Source organism: Poeciliopsis prolifica, unplaced genomic scaffold, assembly GCF_027474105.1.
Source record: "Poeciliopsis prolifica strain line A6 unplaced genomic scaffold, Auburn_PproV2 SCAFFOLD003, whole genome shotgun sequence".
Lineage (NCBI taxonomy): Eukaryota > Metazoa > Chordata > Actinopteri > Cyprinodontiformes > Poeciliidae > Poeciliopsis > Poeciliopsis prolifica.
In genome coordinates this window covers 3,929,252-3,948,080 of record NW_026562378.1, presented here as the reverse complement: position 1 = coordinate 3,948,080, position 18,829 = coordinate 3,929,252, and the positions used below count along the sequence as shown (strand labels likewise).

The window sequence follows — 18,829 nt, the reverse complement described above, 5'->3', positions numbered from 1 at the left end:
GAAAAACTTTAAGAATGAATCATTTGGCCGCATATGAATCATTGATCAATTTTGGTATTTGGCAAAGTCTAAAAAAAAAATTATTTGTATTAAAATAGCAATATAAGACGACTGTGTTAATTTAGAATTTATTTTTTTAATAAATAAAAAAAAGTGCTGTTTAATACGCTTCTATAAATTTATCTCAAAGTTTCACGCTGTATATTTTTTGGTTCTGGTTTTATTTTAAATCGTTCCCCGTCTCCATTTGTCCTGCTTAACTTCAATTGACATGGTTACAGACTTGTCCGTCACCGCTAAGCGTGATTTCAGTGGAGGAATTGCGCCACCTGCTGGAGGATTGTTAGCGCTGATGTTTTTAGTTAATTTTATGACACGCTAGGCGGCGCTGTTCTGCAGGCAGGTCGGGTTCAGCCCAGGATTTTCTTTCATCGAGGCTTTTAGACGATGCCTGATCTTTACTTTTTAGTAAATTGAAAGATAAAGTGAAAAGGAAAATGTGGATAATAACAGTGAGAAAAGATTTGTTACAGCTGAAACCAGAGATGTACACATAGCCTACTTTATAATGACTTATCGCACAGGTGATCCTAAATCACCAATGAGATAAGTCATTGGTGATTAAATAAGAACCTTTGTCAAAAATAATTTGGTAAATTTCAAAGGTGTATTACAAGGCAGCAACTTAAGCAGTCTGGATTCTTGGATGACAATTGTGGACTTTGTCCAATTAATCCTTTACATCCATATGATTTAAATGTTTTATTTATGGGTTCAGTTGTTGATTTTAAAAATGTTTTATTTCCCTTTTATTTATCGATTCCGGCTGTCATATTTTGCTTTGGATATTTAATCGAAATCTTCCGATTCCCGTGTTGAATGTTTTTCTTTTGTTTACACAATTAAAGTTCATTAGTGCTTGAGAGAGGCCGTACTTGCATTATCATAATATGCTACGTTATTTGAAAATGGTCTCAATGTCGTCGCTTATTGCGATAATTAATGCGACAATTCGATGTGCAGCAAAATGTGTTATTGTGAGGCCTTGTTGCAACCACACATTATGGTTATGCTGTTATTAAATTTTTATTGAAATTTAATAACAGCATAACTTAAAAGTGGTCCATAACTATCAAAACAACACATGACTTTCCAAAACGTCCAATCAAGAAAAGTACCTTGCTAATACTACGATTCCCTTAAATAAAATACATGAACTGCTCTCAGAAGTCCATGAATTAGTAACAAGAGTTTTTCCTGTGTGGATTTTAGTTCCAGTAAAAGTGAAGCTGTTCAGCAAAGCTGTCAGAGGTTTGTTAGGAAACATTAATTAATGAACCAACAGAAATAAGGATTGGAACTGTATATCGGTGAAGAAGGGATACAAGTTAACCAGGAGAGACACTGTATTTAATAACATGTCCATCACGAGTGATGTTTTTTTTTCTAGAAGTGTTTGGTGACCAACACAAAACACCCTAGAGGAGGAGATGGTCTCCTCCACTGCAGTTACGGTTACAGTTATAGTGTAACCGTAACTGCAGTGAAGTTTCTGTGGGCGTGAGGACATTTAGAACCCAGAATTCCGAGGGCACTGGAACACAGCGCCGGTTCACTCAAATCAAACGGCGGGCTCCTTCTGTGAGCTCTGATTGGCTCTTTGGTTTGGGTGGGCGGGGCTTATGGGAGGTGTTGCCATTGGCTTGATTCGGTTGAAGATTTGAAACACAAACCAGCAGCACAGCAGCGCAAGTTCATACGAGTTGAGTTGTGCGATTTTTGGAGGCGGAATTAGTGAAAGACCCCCTTCAAGTCAACCCGAGAAGGTAAGAAAATTGCAGCTTTATTTAAACACACGACTTCGTGGACGCAGCGGCTTCAGCGTGTCAACATTGAAACAATAAAAGCCACCCGTCGCCTCTTTAAAGGGATTTTAATCAGGCACAGCTGCGTGTCAACGGAATAAAAATAAAAGCAGATCCTCTTCTCCCATACCCGATCTGTGATCTGATTACAGCTGTATGTTTTAATTTAAAAATGTCTGAAGGAGGAGGAGGAGGAGGTTCCATTATTTCACAGAACAATAATTTGCCCCGCCTCCATTTATCCTGCAACAGATGGACACATTCGGCCTTTTCATTGGACATCCTCGTCAGCTGACACGACACTGGCTCTATTTTGAAAAGTAGTTAGTGGTGCTTTGTTTGGTTAAAGCACGACGTGTATTTCTTTGCAGTTGTTCTTTCGTGCGATCACGAGTCCTGCTGCAGAATAAAGACAGGAGGGACAACAGGACAGGAACAGTCATGCTCAGAAAAATTGTGCGTCTTCTGTTCGGGGGCGAAGTAGAGAGGCCGGAGGAAGTCAAGCCTGGAGATGCAGCTGAGGATGGATGGCTTGTTGTCAACCATCAAGGTAGGAGGAGATTCAAAACATTAAGATCTACTCAGATGAAACAGTGCAGAAGCATTAATGCCTCCTGGGAGCTTTTGAAGCTCGTGTCCAGCAATAACCACTGAGTTCAGGGTATGTTTTTGGGATTTCGTGTGGATTAACACTACATAGCACATGATTGTAAAGTGGAAAAAGAATTACACGAAATACTACAAAAATAAAAAAGATAAAGCATGTGAGGTATTTATATAAAGTACACAGCATAGTAAAAATACTCCTAAAAGTATTTTCTTTTTACCCAAAAAGTTAATTAACTTAATGTAACTGGTTACAAGCCAACTCTCTAAGAGTTAGTGGGTATAAATACTTCCATAAAGCTCTGCTGGCTGAATTTTGGCTGAATAATAAAGCAATACTATTTTGTTTCTGAGTGCTTTCAGTTTAGAGTAAGATTGTGTGACTTGTATTTTTTATTTTTTTTTTGTGTCTTTTGTTTAAACATAACACACCCTTATATTCTGCATGTTCGCTTCACCGCAGCAGGAACCAACGGTAAACAAGAGTTGCATAACAGCTTTCCTTGTGTTTTCACAGAGGCAGGTGGATGTGAGAAGCAGGATGCCCTGGTGGCTGCTGCACAACAGGCTCAGGCCGCTTCTCAGGGAGAAACGCCTGCCAACGCAGAAAAGAGCAGGTGGGACGACATTAACCCCTCCTAAGTTGAATCAATAAATTCTTCCATTCGTTTTTAAACTCAGTCTCACGTTTCCCCCGTTTCCGTTGTCTCCGTCCAGCCCGTCGCTTGTGAAGCCCACCGTTCCTCCCAGTCGGACCGTGGCGAGCTATGTCTCCCAGCCTAAAGCCGTGGCAGAGCTGAGCCAGGTGACCTGCGCTCAGAAGGCAAAGGCCCGGACAGACCGCCGCCACGCGTCCCGCAACGCCATGCAGCGCCAAAACCATGTTCACCAAGCGCTGCAGCACAACTCCTTCCACCTCCACCAGCCTGGGCATCGCAGCCTTAGCCACTGAGGATCAGCTCACACTACAAGGGATGAAGATCTGCTTCTACTTTTATACCCATATAAGCACACAGCTTGTTTTTTTGTGTGTTTTTTTACTTTAACACACATAATCCTAACTCACTAAGACGCTTGCTATGAAGTAATAGGCAGCTAGGTTGTTGTTTTAAGCCTATAAAGCACTATTTGTTATAGTAGGAATAAATATGTTCGCCTCATGAAATGAGATATAGTGTTATGTGCATGCATGGCATTGCATATTTGTGGATGGAGAATTGCAGTCTATATATGTTTGTTTTTTTCTTGGATATGTTATTGTGTATGCATTTACACTTTATGTGCTTGTATTGGAGCATTTATTGTAGGGTTAATAAATAAAGTTTTATAGATCTCTGGGACATAAGTTTGCCTTATTAAATCAAAAAGACATTTTATTTTCTCGACCTGGCAACATTTTTGCCACTAAAACGATATATGGGTCACTTGGTGTATTTAGCCAAGTTCATTGAGTGGGTGTTTGTACCCTGCAGAAATATATGCCATGAATGTATCGTGAATTTCACAAATTTATATTTTAAATGGAACGTGAATGACGTTCATCTAATGTAAGAGTTGAAAAGCACAAAATGTCATGAAAACCATGCAGGAACCACAAATCCACTCCTGGGTCGAGTCATTTATTTGCCAAAACATCTTGACAACTAAATAGTGGCCTGGTCAAAGTTGGCATGCGTAAATAATGGGTTTGAATGAAGCATGTGGGTTTTTCTCTGACTGATTTGAGATAGCATGCAAACCCCTCCACCAAAGTGGCCCATCATCCATCCAGCTGGATGAAAAATGGGGCGCACCCATCAGACTCCTCCCGGTGTCCAATGCTTTGTTTGCGTTCAAAGTAATTGTACCTGTTGTGTTCATTTCCTGCTAAAGTGGATGTGTGCTGTGTGGCAGACGGGTACAATCAGAAATTTTCTCAATCCAGATGTTTCAGTCGACTAGGTAAAGCAACAAACATCCCCGTTGTTTACCATGTGGTTGGCCCCCCTCATTATGGTTTTTGGTAAACCCATTTGGAGATGAGCCATCAGCCAACTCAGATGGACTCCCAAAACTCTTGTACCTGAATCTCAAGGCCTTGTTGAGTTTTGTTTCAGCAGCTACATTCAGTGTAGCTGCTGAATGTAGCTACAATTCATTCAGCTGATCAAAACAATTATTTTGATCATAAAAATTCATCTGCAGCCTTTGGTGCGTAAAGTGCCACACCTTCTTTGCAGCTCCAGCCTGACGGTAGCAGCAGCTTACCTTCAGTTTCTCCACAGGGGTTCATAAAAGGTGTGGTGTCAAATCATGAGTGATGCATTGCTTTCAGTGAGAAAGTACTTTGGGATCATGGGTCCAGTGTGGACGCAGCCGTGATGGGAGCTCTCTGCCTGGGTGTTGTGCATTCACACGTGTCTGGTGTAGGTGAGCATGTGATTGTCTTTCCAAAGATTTGATGTCAGGTGTGAAGCTGGACGCTTCAGGGACATCTTCTGTTTCTGCAGTTGTGATTGTCAAGGTTTGGTACAAAAAGAAGCCATCTGCCATCATGGGAGATTTTTATACCAACCATGTTTGTATACACTTTGTCAAGCATTTTCTTCAAGTTCATTTCTATGTTGTACGGATGGGAAATGTGTGATTAAAGGTCCCATGGTTTTTTATTTTCATGAGTCAACTTGCCATAATTGGATCAGAATAAAAATCAGCTATGGGGTAATCAGGAGCAGGAGATGCACAAAGGTTTGTCAACTGTAGGCTGTGCAAATTGACCTAGAGCTGATTTTCAAAATGTTCCTCAGACTGAATGTTTATGTAAATAATAATCCTTTAAATGATAAGTAATAATTACTGGATTGTTCTCTCGTATTTGTTTTCTCAACTTGAAGGTTCTGATAACAGCTTTAACTATGGCTGTTGAACTGGGTGATCCCAACTACAACTCTTCAGTGACTGACCTTCTTTCTGCAACCATTAGGTAAAACACATAGTTTGTCTTTTTTGTTTGGACTGAAGCTGCCAGTCTTTTGACTAATAATACACCCAGCCAGACAACTGTTAGGCCTTTATCTCTGATGATATTGGTCAAAAGACAATGGGGTGGGCAGATTGCCAGTTGATCCTTCAGCAGCAGAAACCAAGTGTGCAAAAATCAAATTGCCACGTGGATTTCGTTTCCTGCAGTAAAAGTCAAGTTAAGGAGCTGCAGCAAAGGATGCCTCATGCCTCCACCTCCATCAGCTGATGGGACAAGATGACCTCCTGGTATATTTCGCAAGGTGATGGTGTTTCAGCCGACGGTCTGATGTTGATCAAACCTACAGGATATGTACGGTATGAGTTGCAGGGCATTGTGACATTCTTCTCTTGTTTGTCACCTTGACAATCTTGCAGTTCCTTCAACAGGCCATTTGCAGGATCATTCGAGTCAGGGATCATTCTCAACAACCTCATTTTGGACCTCTTCTGGCCTAACCAAAAAACGGGACAACCCAGGTCTCACCAGGTGGTGCACCCACCTTGGGCTTCATCCATCATTGTATAATCTCATTTGTAGGTTTTATTTCATTCACTTTTTAAAATTCTGTTTGTCATTTGCGATTCAGAAAAACAGTCTGGAGCTGGGAAAGAGGCCTCTGACATTTCTCACGCCTTCAGTGATGGTTCCGACCTGGAAGCAGTGTGGCACCTACATGGCCCTGAGTAGCTCAGGTGGACCAGATCGCTTGAGTGACATCACACAGATCTGCTCTCAGATTTGGTTATCTTTCTGAACTGATCTGATTTAACAAACCTTGAAAACATTTAAGCTGTTTGCAGCAGATGGTGGTCGATCCCCTTTTCCTCCACAAGGAGAAAAATGACACGCTCTCTGGGAGGAAGGCCTCCTCAACCTCCTGACAGCAATGTGACATCGTGTCTGAAACCAAAATTCTGACTTGTTTTGCTTGTATCGTTCATTTCTAAAGTAATTATTTTCGTCTCTCTGTTTCCTCCCATCAGCTGCGTTTCTGGAAGAGACTGTGGAGCTTTTGCGTGCAACAAGCCATTTAGTTGTTAGGCTGAAAAAAAATTCAGTTAAATGGCAGTAATGAAAACAAAATATCAGTAACGCAAAAAGTTGTACCTCGTTTGATATTGCTGTTGTCTTGAAACTCAGAAACGTAACAGCTTCTTCGGTTTCACAGTGCCTTGGAAAAAGTATCCTTTGAACTATTTTCAGATTTTTATCTATATATCCAAAGACCAATATCGTTTCTGTCTTCAAAGTCTTCAAAGCTGGGGTATGTAACTTTTTATAAATATCTTTTTTTTTTTTACATATTTGTTAAAACTGTCACTATGTTGTGACAGAATGATAGGAGACCAATGATCTGTGGAAAAAAATCGGGCTCCGCTGCCTTCTCCCAGTCCCAACTACCGAAATACATCACTCCAGTCAGAAACAACCAATCAGGACCAGGAGGAGGGTCTTAGCCCTGTCAATCAAGATTGTGTACTTATCCCTCACTCCGTCCCCTGTTGTCTCTTCTACTCTACTGCAAGTTTATTACATCGCAGCCCGCCGTGAATGCTAAGGCTAGTTAGCGTGACCACCGATGACGTTGGGTAAACAGTTTTTTCTGGGATGGTAAATTGTTTCTCTGCCATTAACTCATTTAGCAGCACATACATGGAATCACAATTGACAGTACTAAGTCCTTCCTCCTGGCTCTGATTGGTTGTTTTTGATCAGAAGCGTGCATCTATTGAGACGGCAATAGCAGCCCAGGGAGGAGATGGAAGACCCCGGAGGACACCGTTTTGAATCTAGACCATAAATTGAAACGCATTCCTCCACCTGTTTGGAGCGCCCCCTGCATTGCTTATATTCTGACAGCAATGGTGTTTCAAAGGTATGCCACACTGTTCAGGATCTTTATTTGGTCAAAAAGAAAGAAATTCATGTATCATGACTACTTTTTATTTACAGCCTTTACTGTAAAGGCTTTGTCGCTATTTCATCTCGCACTAAAATCACCAGGACTGCCTGTTGAGAGTAATTACTTTCAATCACAAGAAGACAAACTTGCCAACTCACATTGTGGAGCAGGAACTCGTTGCATGTGACTCTTTTACACTTTTCAGACATGGCAGGACAGACCAAAAAAAGGAAACAAACAAACAAAAAATATTCTACCTTTGAAAAGCCATAAAGTGTGCACACCTTGCTTTGGGATGAGCTTTTCATTCAATATTTTAAAATAGAAAAAAAAAGTGAAATAATTGCATATTGAACCAGAAATGTGCAATTTTCAGCCAATTGTTTGTCTTCAATTGGCTGATGGCTTCTCTGTGGTAAGAATTTGATTCCAGTGCCTGTTAAGGAGATGGGGCCCCTATGTGTGCTCGTATTGGAGTAGATAAGGGGCCCTTATGTAAAACTGATCTCCAGTGGAGATTCTGCCACACATGCATGCTGACTGCGTCATAAGAAAAAACGCCGCTGTCATCCTTACTTTCTGACTTTTCTCTCTATAGATAAAATTTTTCTGAAAACATTGATTTTTTTATTTCTTTTCATTCGTCCAAATATCCATAAGAGCATTTTATGTAGAACAAAAGCAGATGAGAGTTTCAGTTTTGACCGTACGCTAGATCCAGTAACATTGTGGTCCTGAAAAGAAAACAAGAGTTATGTAAGATGATGGAGTCTTGGAAACATGTCTCTACATGTGTTCACAGAGCGAGGACAGCAGCTGATGCAAGAATATTCAGGAACAAAGAGACATTAATACCCAGATGCTGACTGATGCAAACAAGAGAGAAAATGTCCAACAGATTTCTAAATAGCCACTCAGATTACAACATGTCCTCAATGGCCGTATCATCCTCTTCGGCTTGTTTCCATACAATTTTATAAAAATGCATCTTTTTGCACGTACACAAGGCTTATGTGCACGTACATGTAATATTTAGTTAAATCTACCTCAGCAAGTTGCAGAGAAAGGCCATCAGCCAATTGAAGACAAACAATTGGCTGAAAATTGCACATTTCTGGTTCAATATGCAATTATTTCACTTTTTTTCTCTATTTTAAAATATTGAATGAAAAGCTCATCCCAAAGCAAGGTGTGCACACTTTATGGCTTTTCAAAGGTAGAATATTTTTTGTTTGTTTCCTTTTTTTGGTCTGTCCTGCCATGTCTTGTCTTCACTGGGCAAGGCGGAAATATTTATCAGAGTACATTCAAATGATCTCATGCGAGAGAGCCTCGTCATAAATCATTTTGCAGGAGCTGAAATCAGCTTCAGCTTTGTTCTGTGTCCTCTCCAATATTGTTGTTTTAATGCTTTAAAAAATACAGATGCTTGTGACTGAGAATTTGCACAAATAACAGTTTTCTTGTTTGTTTTTTTCACGCTGTTTTTGCCAGTGTTGGGCTAATACAATGATTATTATTATTTTATTTTATTTTTTTATTTTTTTTGTTGCCTCTTTAAGAATTGCATGCTGTGTTCATAAATTGACACAATGCACACTCCTGGAAGACCTCATTGATTTCCTTATTTTGATTGTTGCCCAGATAATCTCTTCTACTGACACTGAAACAGATAATCCAGCATATTAATTCTCTGTCAACAAATGGCGGCTGCCCTTGGACATGAGGCAATAAATATCAGAAACCAGGCAAATGTCCAAGAAACGAAATGAGAATTTGGCTCAGTAACTTTTACACTTTTGTTGCTGCAGCGATGGAAACCCAAGTGAATGTTCCGTAAAGACAAAATGGATCAGACATTTTTAAACGCGTTATTCCGTCTATCATCACCACAAACTCATGAGACTCCAGGAGCATAAATTTTGTCCTTCAGTTAATGCATGAAGCAGACAATATTACTTACAATGACACAGACATGACGTTTGCAAAGAACCTTTACATTTTGCATGAAAAAATCAACCAGAAACATTTAGTGTCTAGAAAGCAGGAGGTCGGTTCACATTCCTCCGCTGCTGCTCGTCAGGTGTTCTCGGGGGCGGGGGGACTATTTTTTTTCTTTTCTTTCTCCTCTCTCCAGCCGCTGTGGGCGGAGAGTTTGAAGCTCTGGAAGGAGGCGCTGTTGGCTCCATGCGGGTCAGGATGATTAATAACAGAGTTATCTCCTCCTGGGCAGGAGTCAGGAGGAAGTGGAGCCTCGCGTCTGGACTTCCCTGCCATTGAGTCGATTCGGTCCGCCGAGCTCACCTGGACCAACGCAGGCTGGCAGTGACTAAAGGTCGCTCTAGTTTCAGTCGTAACTCCTCGCCGAGCCGCTTTCGTTCGACAAAAGGCCGCTTTCGTCCTGTCAAACCTGCTGTTGTGGGGATTTAAAGGAAATTTTTAAAGCGCACACTTCCGCGTGAGCGTCATTTATTTGACCAACAACTTGTTAAGTGGGTTTTTTCTATTGTTTTTTTTATTTTTTATTTTGAGGTCATAGTCGCTCGGGATCCCGTAACCCCACTGTATTCCCATGTCTGAACTGCTTCCTTGAACTCTCGTCCAGATTCAACCTCCCTCATCGCGGAGAGGCGACCTGACGGGACCATGGAGCCCAAAGCAGCGAGCAAGGACCGGTTCTTCATCGTCATCCGCGGGAAGTCGCGGAGGGGCTTCTGCCGCGGCTGCATCGGGCGCGTGGAGGTGGAGACGGCGCGCGGGGAGCTGACGGGGCTCGTGTACGGCTGCGGCTCCAACGCCGGGAGCCCCAAGCACGGGGGCTCGGTGAAGGTGGAGGACGCGTACCCGCTGACCCGGCACCAGGCCCAGCTGCTGCTCTACGTCTCCAGCCCCAGCAGGCGCCTGGAGCTGCTGTGCAACCCGCAGCTGTTTTCGGCCATCTGCGAGCTGACCCCGGGCGACCTGGTGGTGATCAGGTACAAGAAGGGCCACGTTCCCGGGGTGGTGAAGAACCTGATGCAGATCGGGAAGAAGGAGAGCAAGGACGACCTGAACATGCTGGGCTTCCAGGTGGAATTTGTGGTGAGTTTGTCTGTTTATATATATTTTTTCCTCAATTGAAGCACAAATTGGTCCTCAGTTGCATGTTGACGAATCGCCAGCAAAGAATCCCTTATGGTCTTTCCAAAATTGTCCAAAGAACTTTGACCTTAATGTCCGTGTGCTCGTAGCGGTTTGCGTTGCAGTAACCGCTTGCTCTCCGTTTGTGTCAAAGGACTCCGAAGACAACCTGCAGCCCAAACAGCTTGGACCGCTTCCAATTTTCACCGCCTCAGACATCATCCAGGTGGTACCGTCTTACTCCGTCCCCCTGGGCCTGCAGTACAGAGACCTCAAAAGAGGCGGTGAGTTCAAACCGAGCTGAACTGAAAAATGTCTAAACATCTCGATGTTCCGGCGGGCCGTGCCTTAAAGAATCCCCGCTCTGAAAGTATCGGACTTTGATCGAGGACCTGTGACACCTGAAGGGAAGGGGATGCAAGCAAGGCGCTCATGCACATCTTGTCACATGTACAGCTGGAAGGACCGGTTCTGTTTCTCTGGAATGCACGACAGTAGATTTTGTCACATGATCTCGCATTGTTTTTGCAGCTGGCGTTCATGAAACTGTCTACATACCTTCACTGGAGGCGTGTAGATACAGTGCCTGGCAGCGCTCACACCCCTTGGAAATTTCTTTGCGATTTGTCACACTACAGACACAAACTTTATTTTTTGCTGACCTTCGTGAACTTAGCCGTCCTATTGGAGGCCTCGGTAGTGAGGGAACTACTTAAGCCTTCGTGATGCTGGCTGCATTTAGCATCATGAAGGCTGAAGAACACACACTTTGAGGGTCTCACAGGTACAAAAGTAGAAGATTTTGGTCTACAATGTAAAAGCACAATTTTTACAGGCTCTTCTTCCACTTCATTACGGTGTTCCACTTTATTTTGGCCTTCTGTATAACATCCTGATGAAATATTCAAAGCTTCTGGCTTTGGAGATCAAATTTAGGGAAAAAACTTCTGGGAATGGGGAACACACGCAGGACGTCGCACTTACGGTGCCGTGTTGGTTGTCAGCGTGCCGAGACGTCGTGATCAGCCTGGATGTAAAAACAAAAAAGTCTCATGACTCTTTCCCCTCCCTCTCACTCACACACCTGTCTGCAGGCTCACCTGGGAAAATGGTGATGCGCATCAACTCCATGCCAAGTATCGGGACGAGCAGAAGACAAGTCACCGACGGCCAATCGGAGCGAAGCGTCGTCGCAGACCGGACGCAGAGGGAGCCTCCAGTCCCTCTAGAGGTCGGCTCTTTGGTGGAGGTCGTCAACAACGCAGGGGTCACGGTGTACGGAGTGATCCGGTGGTTAGGGATCTTAGATGGGAAGACGAATACATGGGCCGGGGTTGAGCTGGTGAGGAATTCAAAGTTTGCATGAATGTTCGTCTGGTTTTGTTACAAACGGCGATGATGCTTATTTTAGTACGATGTGGTGGCAGGACTATGAAGTGACGGGCTGCTCTGACGGCGTGTACAAAGATCAGCGGTACTTCACCTGCAAGGGGAACTGCGCTTTGTTTATTCCCGTTACAAAATGCAGCCCGGACAGCCGGTTCCTCTGCTCCTCCACGGAACCAGAGACGTTCAAGACCACAGAAATCCCTCCAGGTTTGATAATTTGCTTCAAGTTACGCACACACAACTGGAACTATACACGTATACATTTGTATTGTAAATCTAGAGATAAAAAGCATGTTATGGAAAATTATAGTTGTTCTAAATGTAAGCAACCGCAAAGGAGAGTGTAACACTATGCCTGTAGCAACAAATCAATTAATCACACCAGGAAATAAAATAAAACTCAATCATTTTCATTTGCGTAATTTTTCTCGCTTTTCTCCTTCTACCAAAAACTGGACGAGAAAATTCTTCAGTCTTGAAGGACAATTTAGTTTAATTAACTTATTTGAAGTTTTTTTTATTTTCTTTTATTTTAGATATTTAAAATATCTTCCAAATTCAGTGTTAAGTGTTCATTAGAATTGAAAGTTTATTGATCTTAGGGAGTACTTGCAATATTATGTCATGACTATGACTTTGCTTCAAAATGGTCTTAAAACATTATCATTTATAACATTTTTTTATACTATGACAAGCCCATGTAACACTACATCATGTAATAATGTAGTGAAATCAAAGTTTTAATCTGTAATAAAACAAAATTAAGACCGCATTGCATAGAATTAGACGCAAAATGTAATGAAATTCTCTAATGCAATTTGAATTGTTTTGGCATACATTCTGACTACAAGTCTGAAATAGGCCTGTCACAATAAACTTGTCCCAAAATCTATTGCGATAAATGATAATGTTTTAAACTGGTGTAATGACACAATGATGCAAGCACATCCTGGCAAAAATAAATACACGCCATTTCCAAAAGAACTCTTAACATTGGAACCGGTAAACAAAATAAATGAAACAACCAAAAAACAAAATTGAAATGGACTCTCAGCCTCCGTTAACGAAACATGCACTTGAATGAAAACTAAACATGACATAAAACCAAAGTGGAAATAGAAACTACATTCAACCGAAAGATTATGAAGCCTGTATGCTATATTGCCCTTCAATAATCAAGACGGACACATACAACTACCTGATGCAATAGTTCAGTTCTCCATTAAGGAAATGAGGAAGGGAGGGTGAGTGGAGAGCACCAGAGTCGAGCCTTTTTTCATCCAGTGTCGGCAACAGAAAGAGAAAAAGGCCGAAAGAAGCGACAAACCCGATAGATTAAAATGAGGTGCATCATTTTGTTGTTTATCGCGAAAGGCCTAGTTTGAAGTGGCAGGAAAGTGACTGAAAGTTTGGCTTCCATTGATCAAAGTTTCAATTTAAATGCTTTCTGTGGCATCATCATTATTAGAAGTATATTGATCAGGATGACAGATTGTGATTTATTACAATTTAGCACGCAATGCGCCTTTATTTTAAATAATAATGTCTAAAAGAAAAAAAGAAAGAGAGAAAAAAAGACCTACTTCCACATTTTGTAACAAAATGTAATAATGTTATGCAGCTGAAAGTATTTCTGTCATGTTTGAGATTTTTACTACATTTTGCCTTGATTATTATTACATAATGCGATTTTAATAATGTTTAATTACGTCTTGAAGCGCAATTATGCAACATTATTACATAGTGCAGTTTTAATTACATTTTATGACATACCCCGGTGGTGCTGCATAATGCGGCGTTAGCGCTTTCACTGCAATAAAAGAGGGGCTGTTTAATTTCTAAGTGCCGTGCGTTGACGCCGTGCATGCAGGTAGCGTACTTTGCGAAGGCTGAGACTAGCTGCCAGGGTTACGACGAAGTGAAGAAAATGTGTCATTTTGTTTTGTTTCTTGCAAATGCACATCAAAAATTATTGCTGGAAAACATGTTGTGTGTTTGCCTGATCTTATCTGCAGCATAAAACAGAAGAATGACTGGAATGCCGCCTGAACAGCGTATCAGGGAGTCATTATGGAGAAAAGTGTTTACTTAAAGATCTTGTGTCAGTGACTTTACAGCTGTTTTTAAACTTTCCTGATTCTTCTTCTTTTTATTTTTATTTTTTTGCATTGAAGTCAGTAAAAATGAAATAAACTTCACTGATTTCCACAAACTCCATTTTTTTGTGTGTTTTTCTTTCCAGTTCCTGCATATGAAGAGTCGGAGGAAGACGCGCCGCCTGTCCCCGAATCGGAGGCAGCGTCGCTGTTCGTGGGGAAGATGAAGGGCATACAAGGTCATATCAACTCATGCTACCTGGATGCTACACTTTTCAGGTATAAAAAATACCCAAAAGAAACAATTTTATTTCATTTCAAGATTCACTTTATTGTTATTTATTTCAACTGAAGCCTCTGCACAGGTAAATTAGTGCTTGGAGAAATGCAGAACGTAAGAGATGTGTCTTGATCTCAGTTTGTTTAGTTCATCTGTGACTGTGGATGCCATCTGCAACAAACCGGCTGACAAAGAGCAACCAATAGCCTGCATCCTGAAATCCATAGTCAATCGCTTGCGCAGGTAAAACGCAGGTTTACCACTTCTCAGCATGACCTGCTGTTGTCTTATGAAAGACATTTCTAAACCGTTTCCATTCCTCGCAGACAAGGCTTCGTGCCAGCACAGAGTGTGATGAACTTCCGGAAGAAACTTGGCTGTGAGACTTTCAGCAAAAACGAAAAAGGTACAGACTGCAGCAAATCTGGAGCCTTACAAGGGTATTCTTGGTGTTTTTTTAAAAAAAACATATCTTCAAAGGCAATTCTGAAAAAGTGCGGTATGCATTTGTCTTGTACTCCTTTTACTCCAGTACAACAAAATTACCTCTCTGTGTGGTGGAGAACGAACACTGCACAGTCGACAATAGTTCAGATTTATTAAAAAGAGATGCAATTTGAGAGGGCAGGTGATTAAAAAAACCCACAAAAAAAAAAACCTCAGAATTAAACAAATGGTACCAAAGAGAGTAAATCATTTTTTACTACTAAGAAAATAATCAAATCTAATATTCTATCAAGGTACAAAGAAGAACATTGACTCAGAATACCTTCACAAAGATAACGTATTGCATAAATTCCAAATAAAATACACTATTGTGCAGAGGAAAAAAAGTTCAATAAATTCTTTTGCAAGTCAGAGTGCGGACATTTCCGAGTCTGACTTGCTAATGGTCGTTTTCTCTGCTGCTTTGTCCCAAAATCAGATCCAGAGGAGTTCATTTCAGTGCTGTTTCAGAAAGTGCTCTGCATCGAGCCGCTGCTGAAGCTCCGGTAGGTTGCTACGACGCCCAGCTTTTGGCGCATACTTGGCATGCGCCATATTTCTAGTAGTAAAGTTACCGAACACTGGTGTCTCCTCAGGTCGGAGGGAGGAAGCTCTCACGGAGCCTACACACTCCAGATCTTTCTGGAAAAGGAGCAGATTGGCCAGACGCCCACCGTCCAACAGCTGCTGGACACGTCCTGCATGTCGGGCGACGTCAAATTCGAAACAGTGAGCCCTCTCTCTCTCTCCTGAAAACCAATCCCAAAGGAGTTTATCAAAGCTTTCTTTTCATGGTTGAACATAAAAAAAAAAAATTAAAAATCCTTTCCCTCCCTCAGATGCCGTCTTGCCTCATAATCCAGATGCCAAGGTGTGGAAGCAAGTACAAGATGTTTTCTCACATCATTCCGTCCACTGAGCTGGACGTCACAGATCTCCTGTACAACTGTGAGGGACTTCTTGTTTGTTTTTCATTCACACAATCCCTTCATTTGTGAAAACATGCTCACGGGTCGTTTACCTTTTCACCCAACAGCTCCAAGAGAATGTTTCATCTGCGGAGAGATGGCAAAGTTCGAGTGTCTCCAGTGTTTGCCAGACCATAAACTGCAGCCAGGAAGAATCAAGCAGTACTGCAGCACCTGCAACACCCAGGTAGGCATGGAAACCATTTCAAAAGAGCAATCCGCTCACTAGGTTTAGAGAGCAGAATATTTAACTCTTGGTGACGTTTTCTCCAGGTACACACCCATCGGTCGCGGTGCAGCCACTCTCCCAAAACGCTGGCTGTGCCTGAAGGCGTAGCCAGTGATGCTCCTCTGCCGAGGCGCAACATGCAGCTGTTTGGTGTGCTTTGCATTCACACCAGCCATTTTGTGTCCTTTGTCAAATACGGCCCTGATTCCCACTCTTGGCTCTTCTTTGACAGCATGGCGGACAGACATGGTAAGCTGCTTTGTTTTTGTTTAACTTTACCGAAGGAAAAAGTTTTGTGGAGTAGAAGGCCTCTTTTTTTTTTTTTTTTTTAGCTCCTCCTGACTGGAGTATTTTTGTTAAAACGCAACCTTGACCATAACCAATAGAGAAGATGAGAGGAACTCTGACGTCTTCCAACTTGCCCTTTTTTTAAAATCTCGTTTCAAGCTGATCACTAATCTTGAGATCGCTCTCCTTGTCGCAGGCGACGACGAGAAGGGCTACAGCGTTCCCGAGGTCCGAGCTTGTCCCGAGCTTGGCGACTTCCTGGGCCAGCCGGAGGAGGAGCTGACCCGGGCGAATCCGGCTCTCTCGCCGGAGCTGGTCCGCAGGCTGCTTTGCGACTCCTACATGTATTTATACCACAGCCCAGATATGTCGGTCTTGTAGCCAAGCGACGAGGAACCGAAGATCCGTCTGAGCGCAAGAACGCCGTGTTCCACAACAACAGCCTGATCGACTTTTCTGCACTTTATTGCATCCAGGCAGCGGGAACTGAAGTGGATGCTTGGAACTTCCTTGAAGATGGAAAATGCAGTTCAGATGTTTGAACTTAATAAATAGGTCACGCTCGAAGCTGATGTGGAGTTTTGTTTGAGATGAAGTGAGCTCTAAAAGTCACAGAGCAATGTGACATTGTTTTTACCTTTTAATTGTGTCAGAGTTGTACTTTTTATCAGTGAAGATGCCTTTGGAAAATCCTCTTTCAGGCAATTGAATCACTTAAATGGCCTCTTCTGATGGGACCTCATGTTAAGTTACCCAAAGACAATTGTATTTTGTGCTGTTTTTTTTTTTTTTTTTGCCCACAAATGTACATAAGTGAATATAAGACTCTTAAAATTTGAACTTCTGCATTTAAGACTCTTTGTCTTTCATACAAAATCCAAGCAGGTACATTTTAGAAGTATTCCAGAATGTATTAATCACACTTAAAAAGCACTTTGCATATTAGGGAATGAAACTTTAGTGTTTGATGGACTACTCTTTATTCATAGTAGAATTATAGAGTAAATCGTGAGAGTTTTGGAGAATCAGAACAGAATAACTTTAAACTCATTTTAGCAGCCCTCTGCCTCCCTCTTGTGGACAGAATTATGTTTGCAAGACCGATTATTACCACATCCAACTGTGGATCAGTATTTTAAACCAGTCCTAATCATGATTCTACAGTCAAATTTAGTTTAGTTTGATAGAAATTTATTTAAAGATTGTAAAGTTTTTTGTTTTCAATTGCTTTGTTGAAAAAAAAAAAAAGAATAAAGAAACAAGGCATCTTGGGCTTTCATGGGCTTGACAAGGTCAGACACACCTAAACACACTACAACACCCGGACATGGATACGACTCACAGCAGCAACTCCACCAGTCAGAGGTCTACGTTCCCTCATCACTATGAAAAATAATAATAAAGCTCAAAACACATGTTTACAAACTCGACTGTGCACTTTGCACCCCGACTAAAATTTTGGAAAATCTTCCTTTGTGGAGGAAACATGCTTGTTTGCTTTATGTAGCCACCAAGTATAATTATAGCAGGATACCTGAGCAGTGCTCTTTTTTTTTTTTTTTTTTTACAAATAGTTAATTTAAACTAGTTGGTTTCCTGGCAATGGCCTCGCTTTTAAAAATAGTGCACATTTTTAATGAGCGCACAGTTTTCATGAGCTTAATGCTGCAGTTCCAGCTGTGTTTGGTCTCATATTAAAACATTCCAGTTTTAACCATCTGCTGTTTGGTCTGGGGTGAATTTAAAGAGATCTACTTATTTACTACTTTGCCTAGTTTTTGAAGAACAAGTTCCTCCGGTCGCCAAACAAGACCTTAGCAGGATGCTACCAGCTCTGTGCCAGACAGTGGGCAGAGGTTGGAAAGCTTCAGTTTGACTTCTCCAAACATTTATCGCTGCATTTTCCCCGGAGCTCAATTTGTGTAACACCTGACCATAAGCCAAGCACGCATCAAAACTGGCTTTGGAATGGAAATGGCGAGAAAACTTGCATTTCTGGAAAGCATATGGGGTTTAAAGTGTATATTTGGCCCTCTAACTTAAATTTGAATTAATGCAGTCAAAAATCTGCATTAATTTCACTGTGTGAACCCAATTCTTGTTTTGTTTTTTTAAATTATTGTATGTTGTAAGTTGCAATGTCGCATACGATCATCTTAGCCTGCAAAAACAAATCCGAAAGCATGGAGTCAAAATATTATTAAACCTTTATAAATCTCTGACCTGCGCCATTCACCAAGAACATTTCAAATTTGCGGTTTGCATTTTAAAAGGAAGCCTCATAAAGGAGACTAACAAATGTGTAATTACTTGTTTTCAGAATACAGTCTCATTTGTCAACATCCAAAGGGAATACAGTTCACATTCTGAAACATATCCCCCATAAATTTTGACTTAACTGGGCTTTTCAAAATTGCATATAAGACCATACAAATGTATATATGCATTGTGTTGTTGTTGATGCTGCTTTAAAGGTTTAGAAACCTTCATCTATACCATACTTTAGTTTAATACGTGTCCTTTACCTATTAACCTGAGTTTGATAGGGGGGTAAAAAGAAGTCTGGTAAAGTGGCCAAAGACTAAAATGGCGAGT

General features: G+C 41.5%; 2 protein-coding genes across 4 annotated transcripts; both read left to right on the top strand.

Annotated features, from left to right (window-relative positions):
* Positions 1-1,717: 1,717 nt before the first annotated feature.
* On the top strand, positions 1,718-3,802 carry tp53inp2 (tumor protein p53 inducible nuclear protein 2). Its single transcript, XM_055027172.1, has 4 exons — positions 1,718-1,826; positions 2,237-2,415; positions 2,989-3,088; positions 3,189-3,802. The coding sequence occupies exons 2-4, from the start codon at positions 2,307-2,309 to the stop codon at positions 3,421-3,423; spliced, it is 444 nt and encodes a 147-aa protein (XP_054883147.1). The 5' UTR covers positions 1,718-1,826; positions 2,237-2,306; the 3' UTR covers positions 3,424-3,802.
* A 5,750-nt stretch (positions 3,803-9,552) lies between these two features.
* cyldb (cylindromatosis (turban tumor syndrome), b) lies at positions 9,553-17,513 on the top strand. 3 transcript variants are annotated; one of them, XM_055027165.1, is made up of 14 exons: positions 9,553-9,703; positions 9,984-10,459; positions 10,653-10,782; positions 11,593-11,840; positions 11,926-12,094; positions 14,130-14,262; positions 14,402-14,506; positions 14,590-14,669; positions 15,189-15,255; positions 15,346-15,478; positions 15,589-15,697; positions 15,786-15,904; positions 15,991-16,195; positions 16,431-17,513. In XM_055027165.1, the coding sequence occupies exons 2-14, from the start codon at positions 10,025-10,027 to the stop codon at positions 16,613-16,615; spliced, it is 2,118 nt and encodes a 705-aa protein (XP_054883140.1). In that variant the 5' UTR covers positions 9,553-9,703; positions 9,984-10,024; the 3' UTR covers positions 16,616-17,513. The 3 variants fall into 3 exon arrangements, with proteins under 3 accessions (XP_054883140.1, XP_054883142.1, XP_054883141.1); XM_055027167.1 differs by having other exon boundaries at positions 9,553-9,713; XM_055027166.1 differs by having other exon boundaries at positions 9,553-9,870.
* Positions 17,514-18,829: the final 1,316 nt, after the last annotated feature.